General features: G+C 46.1%; 1 protein-coding gene across 10 annotated transcripts in view; it reads right to left on the bottom strand.

The window, feature by feature from the left end:
- Dnm2 (dynamin 2) overlaps window positions 1–17,761 on the bottom strand; it is a 102,251-nt gene that overhangs the window by 55,184 nt on the left and 29,306 nt on the right. For all 10 annotated transcript variants that reach the window (XM_045143062.1, XM_045143064.1, XM_045143063.1 and 7 more), the window contains exon 2: window positions 7,901–7,974. In XM_045143062.1, the coding sequence (XP_044998997.1) occupies window positions 7,901–7,974 (74 nt within the window). The remainder of the gene's footprint in view (window positions 1–7,900; window positions 7,975–17,761) is intronic.

The raw sequence follows: 17,761 nt of genomic DNA, 5'->3' as shown, positions 1-17,761 counted from the left end.
GTGAATTCCAGGTCAGCCTGGGCCAGAGTGAGACCCTACCTCAAAACACAACAAAAAAACAAGAATGCTAAAGGCAAAGACTGACATATGAGGTTGTCTTCTGAGCTCCACATGTGTCGCAGCACACATACACACATGTATATATATATATATCCTGGGCTGGAGAGTGGCGTAGTGGTTAAAGTGCTTGCCTGCAAAGCCAAAGGATGATTCCCCAGTACGCATACAAAACACAAAGTGGCACATCTGTCTAGAGTTCTTCAGCAGTGGCTGGCGGCTCAGATGCGCCCATTCTCTATCTGCCTCTCTCTCTCTCTCAAATAAATAAATAAAATATATACATACACATATCAAACACTGTTTTTTCCTTCCCATTGCTGGGACAAAACACCTGACAAAAGAAGCTGATGGAAGGAAAGGGTTTATTTTGGCTTGAAGAGGAAGTTTCCTGATGGTAGGGGAAGGATGGTACAGCAGACTCTGGACATGACTTCTTGCCACAGCAGCAGGACAGCAAGCTAAGCATTGGCAAGGGGGAGCTGGCTATAACACCCCAAAGTCCACCTCCAGTAACACACCTCCTCCAGCAAGACTCCACCTCCCAAACTGCCATTAGCTGGGGAACAAGCACTGAAAACACCTAAGTTTATGGGGGACATCTGATTCAAAGCACCACATATACACAATAAAATAGTAAGAAAATGGGGTTTAACAGGAATGAGAGAAGATAAAGAATAAGTAGGGTTGATAATGCTCAAAATATATCTTATACATGTATGAAATAGTCAAAAGGAAAACTAAATTTACAAAAATAATAAAAAATAGGAGCAAGTTGTGGTGGCACATGACTAATCATAGTGCTTGGGAGGCCTAGGTAGGAGGATCATCATGAATTCAAGGCCAGCTAGGGCTAGAGTGAGTTCCAAGTCTAAGTTGAAACCATGCTTCAAAAATAAAAAGGGCTGGCTGTGGTGGCACATGCCTTTAATCTCAGCACTTGGGAGTCAGAGATAGGAGGATCGCTGTGATTTTGAGGCCACCCTAAAACCTCATAGTGAATTCCAGATGCTGCAAAAGAACTCTAGACATATGTGTCACTTTGTGCATCTGGCTTACATGCATACTGGGGCATTGAACCTGGATACTTAGGCTTTGCAGGAAACTACCTGAACCACACTGAGCCATCTTTCCAGCCTAACCCACCCAGTTTTATGCAGTGCTGGGGACTAAACTCAGGGCTTAGTGCATGCTAGGCAAGCACTTCACAAATTGAGCATGTAGCCCAGGCCCAGTATTATTAAAAGTTGGAGATGGGGCCGGGCGTGGTGGCGCATGCCTTTAATCCCAGCACTCGGGAGGCAGAGGTAGGAGGATCGCCATGAGTTCGAGGCCACCCTGAGACTACATGGTGAATTCCAGGTCAGCCTGAGCCAGAGTGAGACCCTACCTCGAAAAACCAAAAAAAAAAAAAAAAGAAAAAGAAAAAGTTGGAGATGGGCATGGTGGTGCACACCTTTAATCCCAGCACTCGGGAGGCAGAGGTAGGATTGCTGTGAGTTCGAGTCCACCCTGAGACTGCATAGTGAATTCCAGGTCAGCCTGGGCTAGAGACTCTACCTCAAAAAAACCAAAAAAAAAAAAAAAAAAAAGTTGGAGGATCAGGGCTGGAGGGATGGCTTAACAGTTAAGGCGTTTGCCTGCAAAGCCAAAGAACCCAGGTTTGATTCCCCAAGAGCCATGTTAGCCAGATGCACAAGGGGACGCACGTGTCTGGAGTTCGTTTGCAGTGGCTGGAGGCACTGGAGCACCCATTTTCATTCACTCTCTCTGTCAAATAAATAAATAAAAATAAAATATTTTTTAAAAGTTGGAGGATCAGCCTGGGCTAGAGCAAGACCCTACCATGTGTCTGGAGTTTGTTTGCAGTGCTGGAGGCCCTGATATACCCATATTCTTTCTCTCTCTCTCTCTCCCCTCCCTCTCCCTCTTTGTCTGTCTGTCACTCGCAAACAAATAAATAACAATAAACAAAAAAAAAAAAAAAAAAAAAAGAGAGAGAGAGAGAGAGAGAGAGAGAGAGAGAAAAGAAATGTTTCTGAAGGCAAATCTGCTTCCACACTGGGCCAGTGGGCTCCTGGAGGGTAAGCGAGGAGGAAGTAATGGGCAGAAGAGCAGAAACAGGAAATGCTGAGGCTCCACAGTCTACCTCTGCCCAGCTCCCTCCCCCAAGGCTTGTTTCCCCAGAGAATGCAATGGGCCAGCATTCAGCTATGTGCTGAAACAGCCATGAGAATGAGTTCAAAATACACATTATGAGCGAGGTATGGCTGTCATCCCAGCCCTCAGGAGATGGGCCTGTAGAATGCATAGCAAGACTCTGCCTCAATTAAAAAAAAAAAAATAGGGCTGGAGAGAGCTCAGCAGTTAAGGTGCATGCCTGCAAAGCCTAATGACCCAGATACATGACACAGTACCCAGGTAAAGCCAGATGCACCAAGTGGCACTTACATCTGGAGTTATTTTAAAGTGACTAGAGGCCCCAGTGTGCCTGTTCTCTCTGGATTGTTTTGAGCTCAAGGTCACTCTGAGACTACACAGTGAATTCTAGGACACAAGCAGCCTAGCTGTCAGTCAAAAGCCTGCCTTAGGCATTTCACATTCTTACAGGGCTACCACCCATTCTCCCTTACCCAGAACAAGAGGCTTGCTTTCCCCAAACCTGACATTGTGACAGACAAGCATGGGTAAGAATGACTGGGAGCTCAGACAAGACTTCGGAGACCTTGGCTGCTTACCCTACAATCAACCAGGCAAGTATTGTGGCTCCTCTTAGCAACCCTCGTACTAGGGAGACTGAGGTAGAATACCCAGGGGTTCAAGGCCAGTCTGGGCGACAGTGTAAAATCTTATTTCAAAACACCAAACTAGGGCTGGAGAGATTGCTCAGGGGTTTGGGCACTTGCCTGCAAAGCCTAACCCCAGTACCCATGTAAAAAGCCTGCAAAGCCTAACAACTCCCAGTGCCCATGTAAAGCCAGATGCACAAAGTAGCACATACATCTGGAGTTAGTTTTCAGTGGATAGAGGCTCTGGTGTACCCATAGTTATTCTCTCTTATCTCTCTCTGTGTCATCCACATTGGACATAAAAAGAAGTCCACTCCCAGGGTTTAGCAGGGTTCACCCAAGGAAACCCAGTAGGTTTCCTGGTGGTTGTGGTCTTAAGATCAATTTTATTTTATTTTACTTTTTGATTTTTTTTGAGGTATCTCCCGCTCACCTGGAATTCACTATGTACTCTCAGGGTGGCCTCAAACTCACGGCGATACTCCTACCTAGCCTGCCAAGTGCTAGGATTAAAGGCATGTGCCACCATGCTTAGCATGCCCAATCTCTTTCTCTATCTGCCTCTTTCTCTGCATTAAATAAATAAAATATTTTAGAAAAGAAAGGTAAACTGGCAGCTGGGCGTGATGGTACACACCTTTAATCTCAGCACTCAGGAAGCAGAAGTAGGAGGATCATTGCAAGTTCAGGGCTAGCCTGAGACTACATAGTGAATTCCAAGTCAGCCTGGGATAGAGTAAGACCCTACCTTTAAAAATAAAAAAAATTTTTAAAAAGGCTGGAGAGATGGCGTACTGGTTAAGACATTTGCCTACAAAGCCAAAGGATCCTGGTTCATTTCTCCAGGACCCATGTAAGCCATAAGCTCAAGGAAGTGCATGCATCTGGAGTATGTAGTGGCTGGAGGTTCTGTCATGCCCATTCTTTCCCTCTCTCTTCCTCCCCCCCTTTCTCTCAAATAAATAAAATAAATTTAAAATTTTTAAAAAAAAGAAAAGGAAAAGGAAAAGAAAGGTGAACTGGCTGCTTGAGTTGCTGGTTAATAATCAGTAACTGCCTGGCTCTGCAGCTTGGTCTCCAAGAGCCAATTTGAGGAATTTGCAATTTCTAGGGCAAACTTGTCACACAGGTCTCCTGGCCCTGCCACAGCAAAGATATCTCTCCCAGCTCTAGGTACACAACTTGGTCCAGCCTAGCATACTCTCCCAGGTCCCCAACCCCAGGTAAATTTGAAGGCAGGCACTCTCTCCTGCAGATGTGTGGATGTCCTCCTCAGTCAACTAACCACAGTGAACTGGTACCTGTTGTACCTGCTAGGATAGGCCTAGGGGTAAGGGTGACAACAGGACAACTTCTCATTGCTAAAAGATACCTGACCCAGATCAGTTTAAGGGAGGCCAGCAAGCTTGTAAATATATCAACAAGTGAGCCATCTCCCCAGCTGCACGCCTGACATTTTTATGTGGGTTATGGAGTTTGAACTCGGTTCCTCATGTTTGCAAAGCAAGTACTTTACTCACTGAACATCTCCTTAGCCCTTAAGTCCCTTCTCTACCACCAGCAGCAACAAGAATGTGGTCAGCCCAAGATTACATCACAAGAACAGGCTTCCGGCTGGGTGCTAAAAGTGACCCTTCCTTATGGTAGAGTAGCTGCAACTTTTTTCTGTGAAATGAGATGTCAAGAATGGATTCGAGCCAGTAATTTAGAAAGGAGATATAAAGGGAAGAAAAAGGAAGGGAGGGGTTATTTAATAGGATGGTATTGTATATATGAAAGTAGTAGATTAATGGGGGTGAAAAGGCCAAAAGTGAGGTCAGGGGAAGAGACTGAGTAAAGGAAAGGTAGAGGGAGGGCTAATCAAAATCTAAGAGGATATAAATAAAAAATATGGAAACCTACTTTTTTGGACAATGGAACACTCAGGAGCCATAAATTGTTGCTAGAAAATTTTCAGTGCCAGGGATGGGATAACTTCCAGTGAGTTGTTGGCCAGGGAGGTCTCTGATGCCCCCCAAAACATTATAGGCCATTGCCGAGGCCCTTGGTTTCCCATCAGGAATATACGGTAAGACCCTATTGCTGAAGACTTCACATACTTGGGCTGCAAGGCCACTGAGAAATCCTGTTGGAACGGAGCTGATAACCTCCTCCATGTAGACCAGCTGACCGAAAGCTGGAAGAAGCCATTCTGCAGGTAGTTCAATGGGAGAAAGAGAAATCACCAGTAAAGATACTCAACAGTGGACACTACAAGCCTTATATTTGGCCAGCCAGGCCAAATGAACCAATGGATGCAATAGTGGCACGTCTATTATGGTGGAAACCAACTGCCCTCTAATTGGACTGGAGGCTGGCTCCATGGGAGGGAATACATCCCTGATACTGAAAACTTAAAACAGGGGTAGTCAAGCTGGGCATGGTGGCACACAACTTTAATCCCAGTACTCGGGAGGCAGAGGTAGGAGGGTTGCCGTGAGTTCGAGGCTACCCTGAGACTCCATAGTGAATTCCAGGTCAGCCTGGGCTAGAGTGAGACCCTACCTCGAAAAACCAAAAAAAAGGGCTGGAGAGATGGCTTAGCGGTTAAGTGCTTGCCTGTGAAGCCTAAGGACCCCGGTTCGAGGCTCGGTTCCCCAGGTCCCATGTTAGCCAGATGCACAAGGGGGCGCACGTGTCTGGAGTTCGTTTGCAGAGGCTGGAAGCCCTGGTGCGCCCATTCTCTCTCTTCCCTTCTATCTGTCTTTCTCTCTGTGTCTGTCACTCTCAAATAAATAAATAAAAATTAAAAAAAAAAACAAAAAAAACCCAAAAAACAAAAAACCAGGGGTAGTCATGAGTCCTGGGGGTATAACGTCTGCTGCTGTCTGGTTAAATGTGTATACTACGCTCATCAAACTGCCCAGTAAGCACTTCTCATAATGTTAATACTCTTATATTAATGCTACTCTCACTTTTGGTAGAGAATCTTCTCTTTTCAGATGGCAGTGACCTTGGGATGACTCAGAAGGCATCATGGTGCTGGAAAGAAGTGACCAGAGTGCTCAGTACTGCAATATCTCTGTCACACCTTCCAAGGCTCAGGGTCTAATGCGGAAGAGGTGATGGAAAGAATGTAAGAGCCAAAGGAAGGGCAGGACTCCCTACAACATGCTCCCCCCAGACACAAAATGGCCTTGATATCCATGACCTCACGGTGCCTGACACAACCTACACAAAATGATCATAATAGGAGGAAAAAATCATGACACCAAAATAAAAGAGAGACTGAGAGGGGGAGGGGATATGATGGAGAGTGGAGTTTCAAAGGGGAAAGTCGGGGGCGGGGGGAGGACATTACCATGAGATATTTTTCACAATCATGGAAGCTGTTAATAAAAATAATTTTTGAAAAAAAAGAAAAGAATGGATTTGAGGGCTGGAGAGATGGCTTAGCAATTAAGGTGCTTGCTTGCAAAGCCAAAGGACCTAGGTTCAATACCCAGGACCCATGTAAGCAAGATGTACAAGATGGCACATGTGCCTGGAGTTCCGCTGCAGCAGCTGAAGGCTCTGCCGCGCCCATTCTCAATTTCTAGCTACCTCTTTCTCTCAAATAAAAATAAACAAAATAAAATAAGAATGAAATTGAGGCTGGGTGTGGTAGCACAAGCCTTTACTCCCAGCACCTGGGAGGCAGAGGTAGGATCACTGTGAGTTCAAGGACACCCTGAGACTACATCGTGAATTCCAGGTCAGCCTGTGCCAGCCAGAGTGAGACACTACCTTGAGAAACAACAACAACAACAACGTGGGGAACCATGTGATACCTTGATTTATTCATTTGATTTTTCGAGGTAGGGTCTTATTATAGCCTAGGCTGACCTGGAATTCACTGTGTAGTCTCAGCATGGCCTCGAACTCATGGCAATCCTCTTACCTGTACCTTCTAAGTGCTGGGATTAAAGGCATGAACCACCACACCTGGCATGACACTTGTTTTTGATGTTTTATGTATTTATTGTTTGAAGAGTGCATTAAGGTAGGGTCTCACTCTAGCCCAGGCTGACCTGGAACTCACTTTATAGCCAAGGATGGTCTCAAACTCATAGGGATCTACCTATCTCACCCTCTCTGCTGGTGGGATGACAGGTGTGAGCCATTTCACCAGGCTCTTATTTTTATTGTTTTCTAATGATCCTTTTTTTTGTTGTCATTTTCCTTTTTTCTATTTATTTGAGATAGAATATCATGTATCCCTGGCCAGCCTTGAACTTGCTATGTAGCCAAGGATGACCTTGAACTCACTGTCCTGCTTCCATGTGTGCACTCAGTTTGATAGAGTGATGAGAATGGAACCCAGAAATTCTTTTTTTCTTTTTTTAAAAGCATTTTTATTTATTTATTTGAGAGCGACAGACACAGAGCGAAAGACAGATAGAGGGAGAGAGAGAGAATGGGCACGCCAGGGCTCCCAGCCTCTGCAAACGAACTCCAGACGGGTGCGCCCCCTTGTGCATCTGGCTAACGTGGGACCTGGGGAACCGAGCCTCGAACTGGGGTCCTTAGGCTTCACAGGCAAGCGCTTAACCACTAAGCTATCTCTCCAGCCCACCAGAAATTCTTAAATACTAGGCAAGCACTCTACCAACTAAGCTACATCCGCAGACCTAATTATTTTTGGTTTTGCTTTGGTGTGAGGGAAGGTGTAAGGTATATGGTATGTGATGCGTGTGGTGTATGCACAGAGGCCAGAGGAGAATTTCAAGTGCCCTTCTATTGAGCACTGTGTTATTTCCTTGAGACACAGACTGTCCCTCAACCTATAACCAGAGAGCCTCAGCAATTCTTTGCTCTCAGCAGGATTGGGGTTGCAGATGTGTGAGGCTTTTTTTTTTTTTTTTTCAAGGTAGGGTTTCTCACTCTAGCTCAGGCTGACCTGGAATTCACTATGTATTCTCAGGGTGCCCTTGAACTCATGGTGATCCTCCTACACCTCTGCCTCCTGAGTGCTGGGATTAAAGGTGTGCGCCACCATGTTCAGCTGTATATTTTCTTAATCTTATTATTTATACCTGTTTTTGAGAAGATTAGCTGCAGAATGAGAGGCCTCCGGGTGACGATTCCTGAGCCACGGGGAAGGAAGTCCCTGTGAGAAGAAAAAAGGGCAGAAGTTACTCATGTGCATAGCTAGAGGGACAGGATGTGTGATTACACACTGTGGAGCAACTGTTTTTTGCAAACCTCAGCAAATCCAACACCACCAGCAGGGCTCCAGGTAGTCTTGGGGCTGTGGAGGGTCCTGAGACCACAGAGGCAGGGGAAGATCAGGACTAAGATCAAGAGCATAGCACTATAGCACTACTATGTAAGCAATTCAACCCTACTTGCTGAGTTCCAGGCCAATGAGAGACCCTGTCTCAGAACAGGTGGATGAGGTCTGGAGAGATGGCTTAGCAGTTAAGGAGCCTGCTTGCGAAGCCTAAGGACCCATGTTCAACTCTCTAGATCCCACATAAGCCAGATGCACAAAGGTGAGGCAAGCGCATGGTCGAACATGTCCACTAGGTGGCACAAGCGTCTGAGTTCAATTGAGGTGGCTGAAGCCCTGGCCCTCCAACTCTCTAAAAAAAAGAAAAGGTGGATGATTAAGCTGGGTGTGGTACACACGCCTTTAAATCCCAGCACTTGGGAGGCTGAGGTAGGGGGATCACCATGAGTTTGAAGCCAGCCTGGGCTACAGAGTGATTTCCAGGTCAGTCTGGGTGAAACTAATCTCAAAAAAAAAAAAAAAAAGAAAGAAAGGTGGATGGGCCTGAGAGATGGCTCAGTGGCTAAAGGCACTTACTTGCAAAGCCTGATGACCCAGGTTCAATTCCCCAGTACCCACATAAAGCCAAATACAAAAAGTTTCACATGTATCTGGAATTTATTTGAAGTGGCAAGAGGCCCTGAGGTGCCCATTCCTTCTCTCTGTTTCTCTCTTCCCCTTCCTCTCTCTCTTTTTGCAAATAAACAATTTAAAAAAAATTTTTAAAAAGGTAAATGCTATCTCTGAGGAACAATACAAGGTGGTCCTCTGGCCTCCACACATATTCATGGCATGCACACTTGCACTCCTATACACACACAAAAACAAAATTTTTTTGCTCTAAATATGCTAACACACTCATAGTGTTTACATGGCACTAGGTTTTGTAAGTATTCCTATGCATTCTACTGTAGAAATACATCATTGTAGAAGGCATAAAATAGCTTACACTAACTTCCTCAGCATACACCAAGACTGACACAACACTGGAAGTTCAGAAGCCACCCTGTGCCATCAAGAATGGACAACGAGGGCTGGAGAGATGGCTTAGTGGTTAAGCGCTTGCCTGTGAAGCCTAAGGACCCCGGTTTGAGGCTGGATTCCCCAGGACCCACGTAAGCCTGGTGCACCCATTCTCTCTCTCTCTCTGCCTTTCTCTGTCTGTCCCTCTCAAATAAATAAATAAATAAAAATAAACAAAAAAAATTTAAAAAAAAGAATGGACAACTAGGCTGGAGAGATGACTCAGTGGTTGAAGTACTTGCAAAGCCTAAGAACCCAGATTCACTTCCCCAGTACCCATATAAATTCAGATGCACAAGGTGGTGCATGAGTCTGGAGTTCATTTGCAGTGGCAAGAGACCCTGGTACATCCATTCTCATCCTCTCTCTTCCAAATTAAAAAAAAGAGAAAAGGACTATGGGGGTGCTGGAGAGCTGCCTTAGTGATTAAGGCACTTGCCTGTGAAAGTAAGGACCCAGGTTCACTTCCCTAGTACCCATGTAAGCCAGATGCATAGGGTGGCATATGTGTCTGGAGTTTGTTTGCACTGGCTAGAAGCCCTGGCACATTCATTCTCCCCACCGCCCCCCCGATCTCTCCAATAGATAAAAATTTAAAAATCAATTTAAAAAATGGACAATGGGGGAGGGAGTATGGCGCACACACACCTGTAACATCAACACTTGGGAGGCAGGACAAGCACAAGCCTGAATGTTTACTGAGCTCTTGGTGAGACTGACTACAAAGGCAGACCCTGATTTTTATTTATTTTTTAAAATTCTTTTTGTTATTTTAATTTATTTATTTGAGAGCGACAGACAGGGAAAGAGGCAGATAGACAGAGAATGGGCACGCCAGGGCCTCCAGTCACTGCAAACAAATTCCAGACACGTGCACCCCCTTATGCATCTGGCTAACGTGGGTCCTGGGGAATCGAGCCTCAAACCGGGGTCCTTAAGCTTCACAAGCCAGTACTTAACCACTAAGCCATCTCTCCAGCCCTGTTTTTTATTTTTTTAAATATATCTTATTTATTTATTTGAGAGTCAGCGAAAGAGGCAGAGAGAGAGAGAGAGAGAGAGAGAGAGAGAGTGGGCATGCCAGGGCCTCCAGACAATGCAAACGAACTTCAGATGCATGCACCCCCTTGTGCATCTGGCTTATGTGGGTCTTGGAGAGTCGAACTGGGATCCTTTGACTTTGCAGGCAAATGCCTTAATTGCTAAGCCATCCCTCCAGCCCCCAGATCCTGTTTTAAACAAAAAGGAAATGAGAGAAAAGCAAAGGACTAGGCATATGGCTTGACAGGTAGAGCCCTTGCCTAGAATGTATTGAGGGTCTGAGTTCATCTCTATCTAGCACCACAAATATGGGGGGGGGGGGAATGGGCCCAAGTGACTCAGGAGACTGAACTAGGACTGCTTGAGCCCACAAGTTCAGGGCAACATAGGAAGACCCCAATTCAAAAGAAAAAGAAGGGCTAGAGAAATAGCTTAGTGGTTAAGGCATTTGCTGTGAAGCCAAAGGGCTCATGTAAGCTAGATGCACAAGGGACACATGCATCTGGAGTTTACTTGCAGTGGCTAGAGGCCCTGGAGTGCCCATTCTCATTCTCTCTCTCTCTCTCTCTCCCCCCTCTCTCCCTCCTTCCCTGTCTCTCTCTGCTTGCAAATAAGTAAAATTAACAAAAAGAAAAAAAAAAAAGAAAGAAAAAAGAAGGGGGGCTGGGATGTAGCTCAGATGATAGAGTGCTGACACAAACTTGTAAAAAATTTGTGAATCCAGCACTAAGGAGGAAGAGGCAGGAGGACCAAAAGTTCAAGGTCATCCTTGGCTACACTGTAAGTTCAAGGCTAGCCTGGCCAACATGAGAGACCCTGTCTGAAAAACAAAAGAAAAAAAATTATGCAAGACATTGAAAGAGTGGTTCTGAGTAGGTGTGCTCAAACATAACAAGACAGTATACTAGGTCTGTGATTAAAATACAACTGGTACAACTAACTGTTCTCCCAAGGACAGGAGCTTTGAACTTGATATATAGTAGAAGCTAGCTTTGAACTCCTGGTCCTTCTATTTCCACCTCCCAAGTGCTGACATTACAGGAGTGTGCAACCACACCCAGTAAGATTTAGGCTTGTGTATGCATGCATGTGTACATGATGTGTGTATGTGTAGGCTAGCCAGTGAGTCCCAAGGATTCCCTTTCTGCACCTCCCAGCACTGGGGACACAGATGCACCCCACACCCTTGGCATATACATACAGAGGTGTTGAGAGGCTGAACTCAGGTGTTTATGCTAGCACAGCAAGCAAGCACGCACTTTATACAGAGTCAACTCCCCAGCCCCTGGATTTCAGGTTGTTTTATTTTGGTGGTTTTTTTTGTTTGTTTTTCAAGGTAGGGTCTCACTCTAGCTCAGGCTGACCAGGGTGGCCTCAAACTTATGGTGATCCTCCTACCTCTGCCTCCCAAGTGTTGGGATTAAAGGCGTGCATCACCACGCCCGGCCCAATTCCCGCTTTTAAAAGTGCCCCTTCAAGCCAGGCGTAGTGGCGCACGCCTTTAATCCCAGCACTCGGGAAGCAGAGGTAGGAGGATCGCTGTGAGTTCGAAGCCACCCTGAGACTACATAGTTAATTCCAGGTCAGCCTAGACCAGAGTGAGACCCTACCTCAAAAACAAACAAACAAACAAAAAAATGCCCTTTCAATTAGTATATTGTAGATGGAAGCAGGGGATAAAAGGCAGACAAGAGAAAAGGGATCTAGATGTAGAAAGAGGTAGAAGGACCTTGCTCAAAACCAAGGCAGTTTAGGGAATAGATGACCATGAACTATGGTGGGAGATGTAGCTAAATTGAAAAGTATTTAATTAGCATGTATAAGGCCCTAAGCTCAATCCCTACCACCACCTGTGTCTTTCTGTTTGTTTCTGGGATGGGTGTGTGTGTGTTATAATGCATGTGTATGTGCAGATGTGCATCCCACATGTGCGAGGCAAGAGGACATCAGTATCCTCCTCCAGTGCTCTTCAGTGTCGTCTCCCTGAGAGAGTCTCTCCTGAACCTGGAGCTCCCTGTTTTACCCAACAATCCTCCTGCCACAAGCCCTTCAGGGCTGGGGTCACAGGCATTTATGAAGTGCCTAGCTCTTTATGTGGAAGCCAGGATTAAAGTTGTCATGCTTGCATAGCAAATCCTACCTGCTGAGCCACCTCCCCAGCCCACCCCAAGGCACCTTTTAAAAATAAAAAAAATGCTAGGAGTGTTGGCACATGCTTTTAATCCTAGCACCTGGGAAGTAAAGGTAAAAGGATCCCTGTGAGTTCGAGGCCACCTGACCTAGAGTAGACCCTGCTTCGAAAAAACAAAAAAAAGGACCTTTACAAGACTATAGGTGTTGCTTAATGGCAGAACTCATGGCTAGTGCAGGCAGGTCTTGAATTCTAGCCCCAGCACAGCAAGTAACTAAATGGATTAAATAAAAACTTTACAGCCCAGCAAGGAGGGTTGGGCAAATTTATAATGACAGTCCATCTGAGTCTTGTTGCTGTGCAGCCACATACAGACAAAAATACAGAAAAAAAGCAAGCCTGTTATCTCCTGACGGGGACATCCTCCTGAGTGTACCAAAGGAGGAGAAAGAAAACAGTACGGAGGATATCACTTTGATACTACAGGAAGCACAAATGGACAATAGGCTCAATCAGCTTTTGAGACCTGTGCAAAATTGAGTTCATCAAGATTTCAACATGGATAATGGGAGAGGGAGGAAAAATGTTACTAAAGTAGAAGAGAGCCTAATTGGAAAGAAATCAGTCAGAGAAGTAGAATCATGTGGGGGAAGGGGAAACACAAAAGAAGGTACCGGGAGGGGATTATGATTACATTATGTTCATGTTTGAAAACTGTCAATAAAAAGTTAATAAAAAGCTGGGAATGGTGGCTCACGCCTTGAATCCCAGCACTCAGGAGGCAGAGGTAGGAGGATCGCTGTGAGTTCAAGACTACCCTGAGACTACATAGTGAGTTCCAGGTCACCCTGGGCTAGAGTGAGACCCTACCTCAAAAAAGCTGAAAGAATAAAATATAAAAAAAATATGAGAGCTGGGCATGAAGGAGCCTGAAATCTCAGAAATGGGAGGTATAGGCAAGAAGATCAGAAGTTCAAGGCCATCCTCAGCTATCTGGTTTATTTGGAGACAAGCCTGGGCTACTGGGTGCTCAAAAAGAAAAGGGGGGAAGGGCTGGAGACATGGCTTAGCAGTAAAGGTGCTTGCAGGCGAAGTCTTACAGGTCCACATTTGATTCCCCAGTACCCATGTAAAGCCAGATACATAAGGTAGCACATGCACCTGGAGTTCATTTGAAGTGGCTAGAGGTCCAGGTGTAACTGTTCTCTCCCTCTCTCTCTGCTTCTTTCTCTCTCAAATAATATATAAATATTTTTTAAAATGAAAGAAGAATGCCAAGTGTGGTGACACAAGCCTTTACTCCCAACACTTTGTGAGGCAGAGGTAGGAGGATTGCACCAAGTGGAAGAGCACCTTGAAACTACCCAGTGAATTGCAGGTTCCAGATCAGCCTCGGCTAGAATGAGACCCTACCTCAGAAAACAACAACAAGGGCTGGAGAGATGGCTTGGAGGCTAAGCGCTTGCCTGTGAAGCCCAAGGACCCCGGTTCAAGGCTCGATTCCCCAGGACCCACGTTAGCCAGATGCATAAGGGGCACATGCATCTGGAGTTCGTTTGCAGTGGCTGGAGGTCCTGGTGTGCCCACTCTCTCTATTTGCCTCTTTCTCTCTTTCTGTCAATCTCAAATAAGTAAATAAATAAATAACAAAAAAAATTTAAGAAAAAAACAAAACAAAACAAAAAAAAACGAAGGAGGGGAAGTAGAGGAGGAAGAGGAAGAAAATAAAAATAGTTGTGGCGGCTGGGCGTGGTGGTGCACGCCTTTAAATCCCAGCACTCGGGAGGCAGAGGTAGGAGGATCACCGTGAGTTCAAGGCCACTCTGAGACACCATAGTGAATTCCAGGTCAGCCTGGGCTAGACTGAGACCCTACCTCGAAAAAGCAAAAAAAAAAAAAAAAAAAAAAAAAAAATAGTTGTGGCATGCTCACTGTATGTGAAGGATCCAAGCACATTCCACAGATTTACACAGTTAACCATGATAAATCCTACCAATTGGTTCTGTGGCCCATCAACTAAGGGGCAGAGGCCCGGTGCCTGCCCAAGGTCATATGGCATATGAAGCATCAGGAATCTGAACTGAAAGTCTTCTGATCACCAGGCAACCAGACCTCTCCACTCACCCCTGGGATGCAACCCCTACCCAAGGCTACAACTCTTCTTTGATTTGGGGGAATGTGGGGAATACAATCCAGAACTTATAAATGTCAGGTAAGGTCTTATTTTTTTTTAATTTTTTTGTTTATTTTATTTATTTATTTGAGAGCAACAGACAGAGAGAAAGAGGGGGAGAGAGAGAGAGGGAGAGAGGGAGAGAATGGGCGCACCAGGGCTTCCAGCCACTGCAAATGCACTCCAGACGTGTGCACCCCCTTGTGCATCTGGCTAATGTGGGTCCTGGGGAATTGAGCCTCAAACCACGGTCCTTAGGCTTCACAGGCAAGCGCTTAACCACTAAGCCATCTCTCCAGCCCAAGGTCTTATTTATAAGTAACATCCTCAGCCCTCATTGGATTCTAGGCAGGAGCACTACATCTGAGCCACAACCCCAGCCCATCACTATGGATTCTAGACAGGAGCTCTTCCCGCAGCCACGCCCCTAGCCCTCACTGTGGATTCTAGACAGGAGCTCTACCCCTGAGCCATGCCCCCAGCCCTCACTGTGGATTCTAGACAGGAGCTCTACCCATAAGCTATGCCCCCAGCCCTCACTGTGGATTCCAGGCAGGAGCTCTACCCTGAGCCATGTTCCCAGCCTCCAGACTTTAAACCACTGATATTTTCTGGCATATGCTGGATGAATGAACCCTGGCCAAATCCAAGGAGCCAGTCAAGAACTGTTAGGACAATGATTTCACCGTACAAACCAGCTTTTCACCCTGACAAGGGACAATAGCAACCTCAAAAGAAGAAGGGTGTAATGCCTAAGACAAGCTCCAGCCCTGGTAGGAGAAGGTGGTTTCCTAGAGCTGTGGCATAGTCCATGGAAGAAAAAAGCTGAGGACAAGCATGGCCACCCATGTCAGTTCCTAGGCTGGTAATACCAGAAGCCTGGAAAGCCACCCGAATGGTGCAAACAGCCACCCTTGGCTCAGATGGTTGCAAAAATTACTTTTATCCCAAGTGTGGTATGCAGGGAACTGGCCCATAGGAGCACCCTTGGGACCTTCTGGAAATGCCTGCCTAGCAATTCTGCCCAGAACACCAACTGTCCTTTGGATCAAAATGGAGACAACCTCATCCATTTCCTCTTCCCCTAGCTGAACTGGTCACCAAGTTCCTGCTAGCCACTGAAAGCCTTCCACCCCTTTTAGTCTCCTTTGTTGCTATGACATTTCCTGTACATCCTGGCTACCCTGTGCTGCAGTTTCTGGCTTAGCCACTTGTGTGCTGTGTGACCCGATACTGCCATTGCTGCCTCACTGGTCAGGTTTCTGCTGACCTCAGACAATCCTCACAGCCCACCCATCTACACACACACACACACACACACACACACACACACACACACACACACCCTGCCTCCCTGGTCGGGGTCCTACCATCTCTGTTTCCTGCTCTAGTGCAGGAGGCACACAGCAGATCCTCGGCTGGGTATGAACTGGCCCATCATTTCTCATCCACAGCCCTATCTATCCTACCCTGTTTCACTACACTTCTAAATGGAAGACCTGCACAACTTCCCCTGCAGAAGCCAGCCTTCTGCCAGAAGACCCTTTTCCACAGGCCCTGAGCACCTGGTCACCGTAGGAGGCCATGTTGGAACATATCTCTTCTCCAATGCATACCCCTTCCTATTCCTGCCAACATGGCCTATGGGAAGGTTAGTCACAAGACAGGCCAGAGCTTCTGCACCTGGTCAGGTTACAAGCATCTGGTGCAGAACCTTGAAGATAGCAGGCACCCATTCAATCACAGGCCATGGAGCCCGTGATCCTTCTATCTACGCAAGAGTCTGGCTTCCAGATGCACATGGTGGCACATGCGTCTGGAGTTCGTTTGCAGGGGCTAGAGGCCCTGGAGTGCCCATTCTTTCTCTCATTCACTCTGTCTCTCTCTACCTTCTTCTGTCTCTAATAAATAAATAAATAAATCTTCAAAAAAACTACAGAACTTAAAAAAGAGAGAAACAGGGCTGGAGAGATGGCTTAGCAGTTAAGCATTTGCCCATGAAGCCTAAGGACCCCAGTTCGAGGCTCAATTTCCCAGGACCCACATAAGCCAGATGTACAAGGGGGCGCAAGTGTCTGGAGTTTGTTTGCAGTGGCTGGAGGCCCTGTCGTACCCATTCTCTCTCTTTCTGTCTATGCCTGTCACTCTCAGATAAATAAATAAAAATAAACAAAAATTATTTTAAACAAGGGAAAAAAAAAAAAAGAGTCTGACTTCCAAACCCAGCGTGGTTCTTTGGGCTATGTGGCCCTGGGTAAATGTACCTCTTTGGGTACTAGCTTGGTTACCTATGGGACCCAAGACCTGGTGTGAGTGGCTGTCTTGAAGCCTGTTTCATAGCTCACAAGTGGGGATAGGGCTGAGGTAGCAGTCTGACCCATCAAGAGTCCAGGCTGTTAGCTTTTGTACAGAACATCACTCTTTACCTAGACTTCTTTGGCTACTTCCGACCCCAGGACAATAGGGAGGGTGGGACAGCTGTGTGCACTAACAATGAAGGCTGAGTCCTCAGGTCTTCCCAGGAGAAAACAAAGTGACAAGTCAGGAGAGGATGAGTCAGCTTCTCACCTGTCACCTGAGCACCTTGGCACTAGCAGCATGCCAACCAAAGACCCAGGCCAGGGATATCTTCCTCATCAACATAGACTCATGGGACATTATAATTTCATAGAGCTTAAAAGTACCTGAGAAGATTCCAATACCACTACCAATAAACTCGGCATGGTGGCACACACATGTAATCCCAGCACTCAGGAGGATAAGGCAGGAAGCCTATGAGTTCAAGGTCAAGAGATACAGAAGATCTTGTTATCATTCATACATACAAACATATAAACAATATTGAGCTGGGCTTAGTAGCTCACATCTTTAATCCTAGCTGTGAGTTTAAGGCCAGTCTAGACTATGCAGTGAGTTCTAGGACAACCTGAGCTAGAGTGACTTAGGAAGCAGAGGTAGGAGGATCACCATGCATTCAAGGCCACCCTGAGGCTACATAGTGAATTCCAGGTCAGCCTGAGCTATAGTGAGACTCTACCTCATAAAGCCAAATATAAATAAGGTGGAGAGCGATTAAGGAAGACATGCAGTGTTGACCCCACACACATAGCTGCATAAACACAATCACCCCCACCATACACAGATACACATGCAGACAAACACAACAAGAAATACCACTGCCAGACCTTGGGACAGTGCCACAAGGAGTCCATTAGTAGGCACTTCCCACTTCTAATCACAAGTCTCATGGACTCCTC

Source organism: Jaculus jaculus, chromosome 2, assembly GCF_020740685.1.
Source record: "Jaculus jaculus isolate mJacJac1 chromosome 2, mJacJac1.mat.Y.cur, whole genome shotgun sequence".
Classification (NCBI taxonomy): domain Eukaryota; kingdom Metazoa; phylum Chordata; class Mammalia; order Rodentia; family Dipodidae; genus Jaculus; species Jaculus jaculus.
Note: the sequence above shows the minus strand (reverse complement) of the source record. Positions and strands in the feature narration are given on the sequence as shown.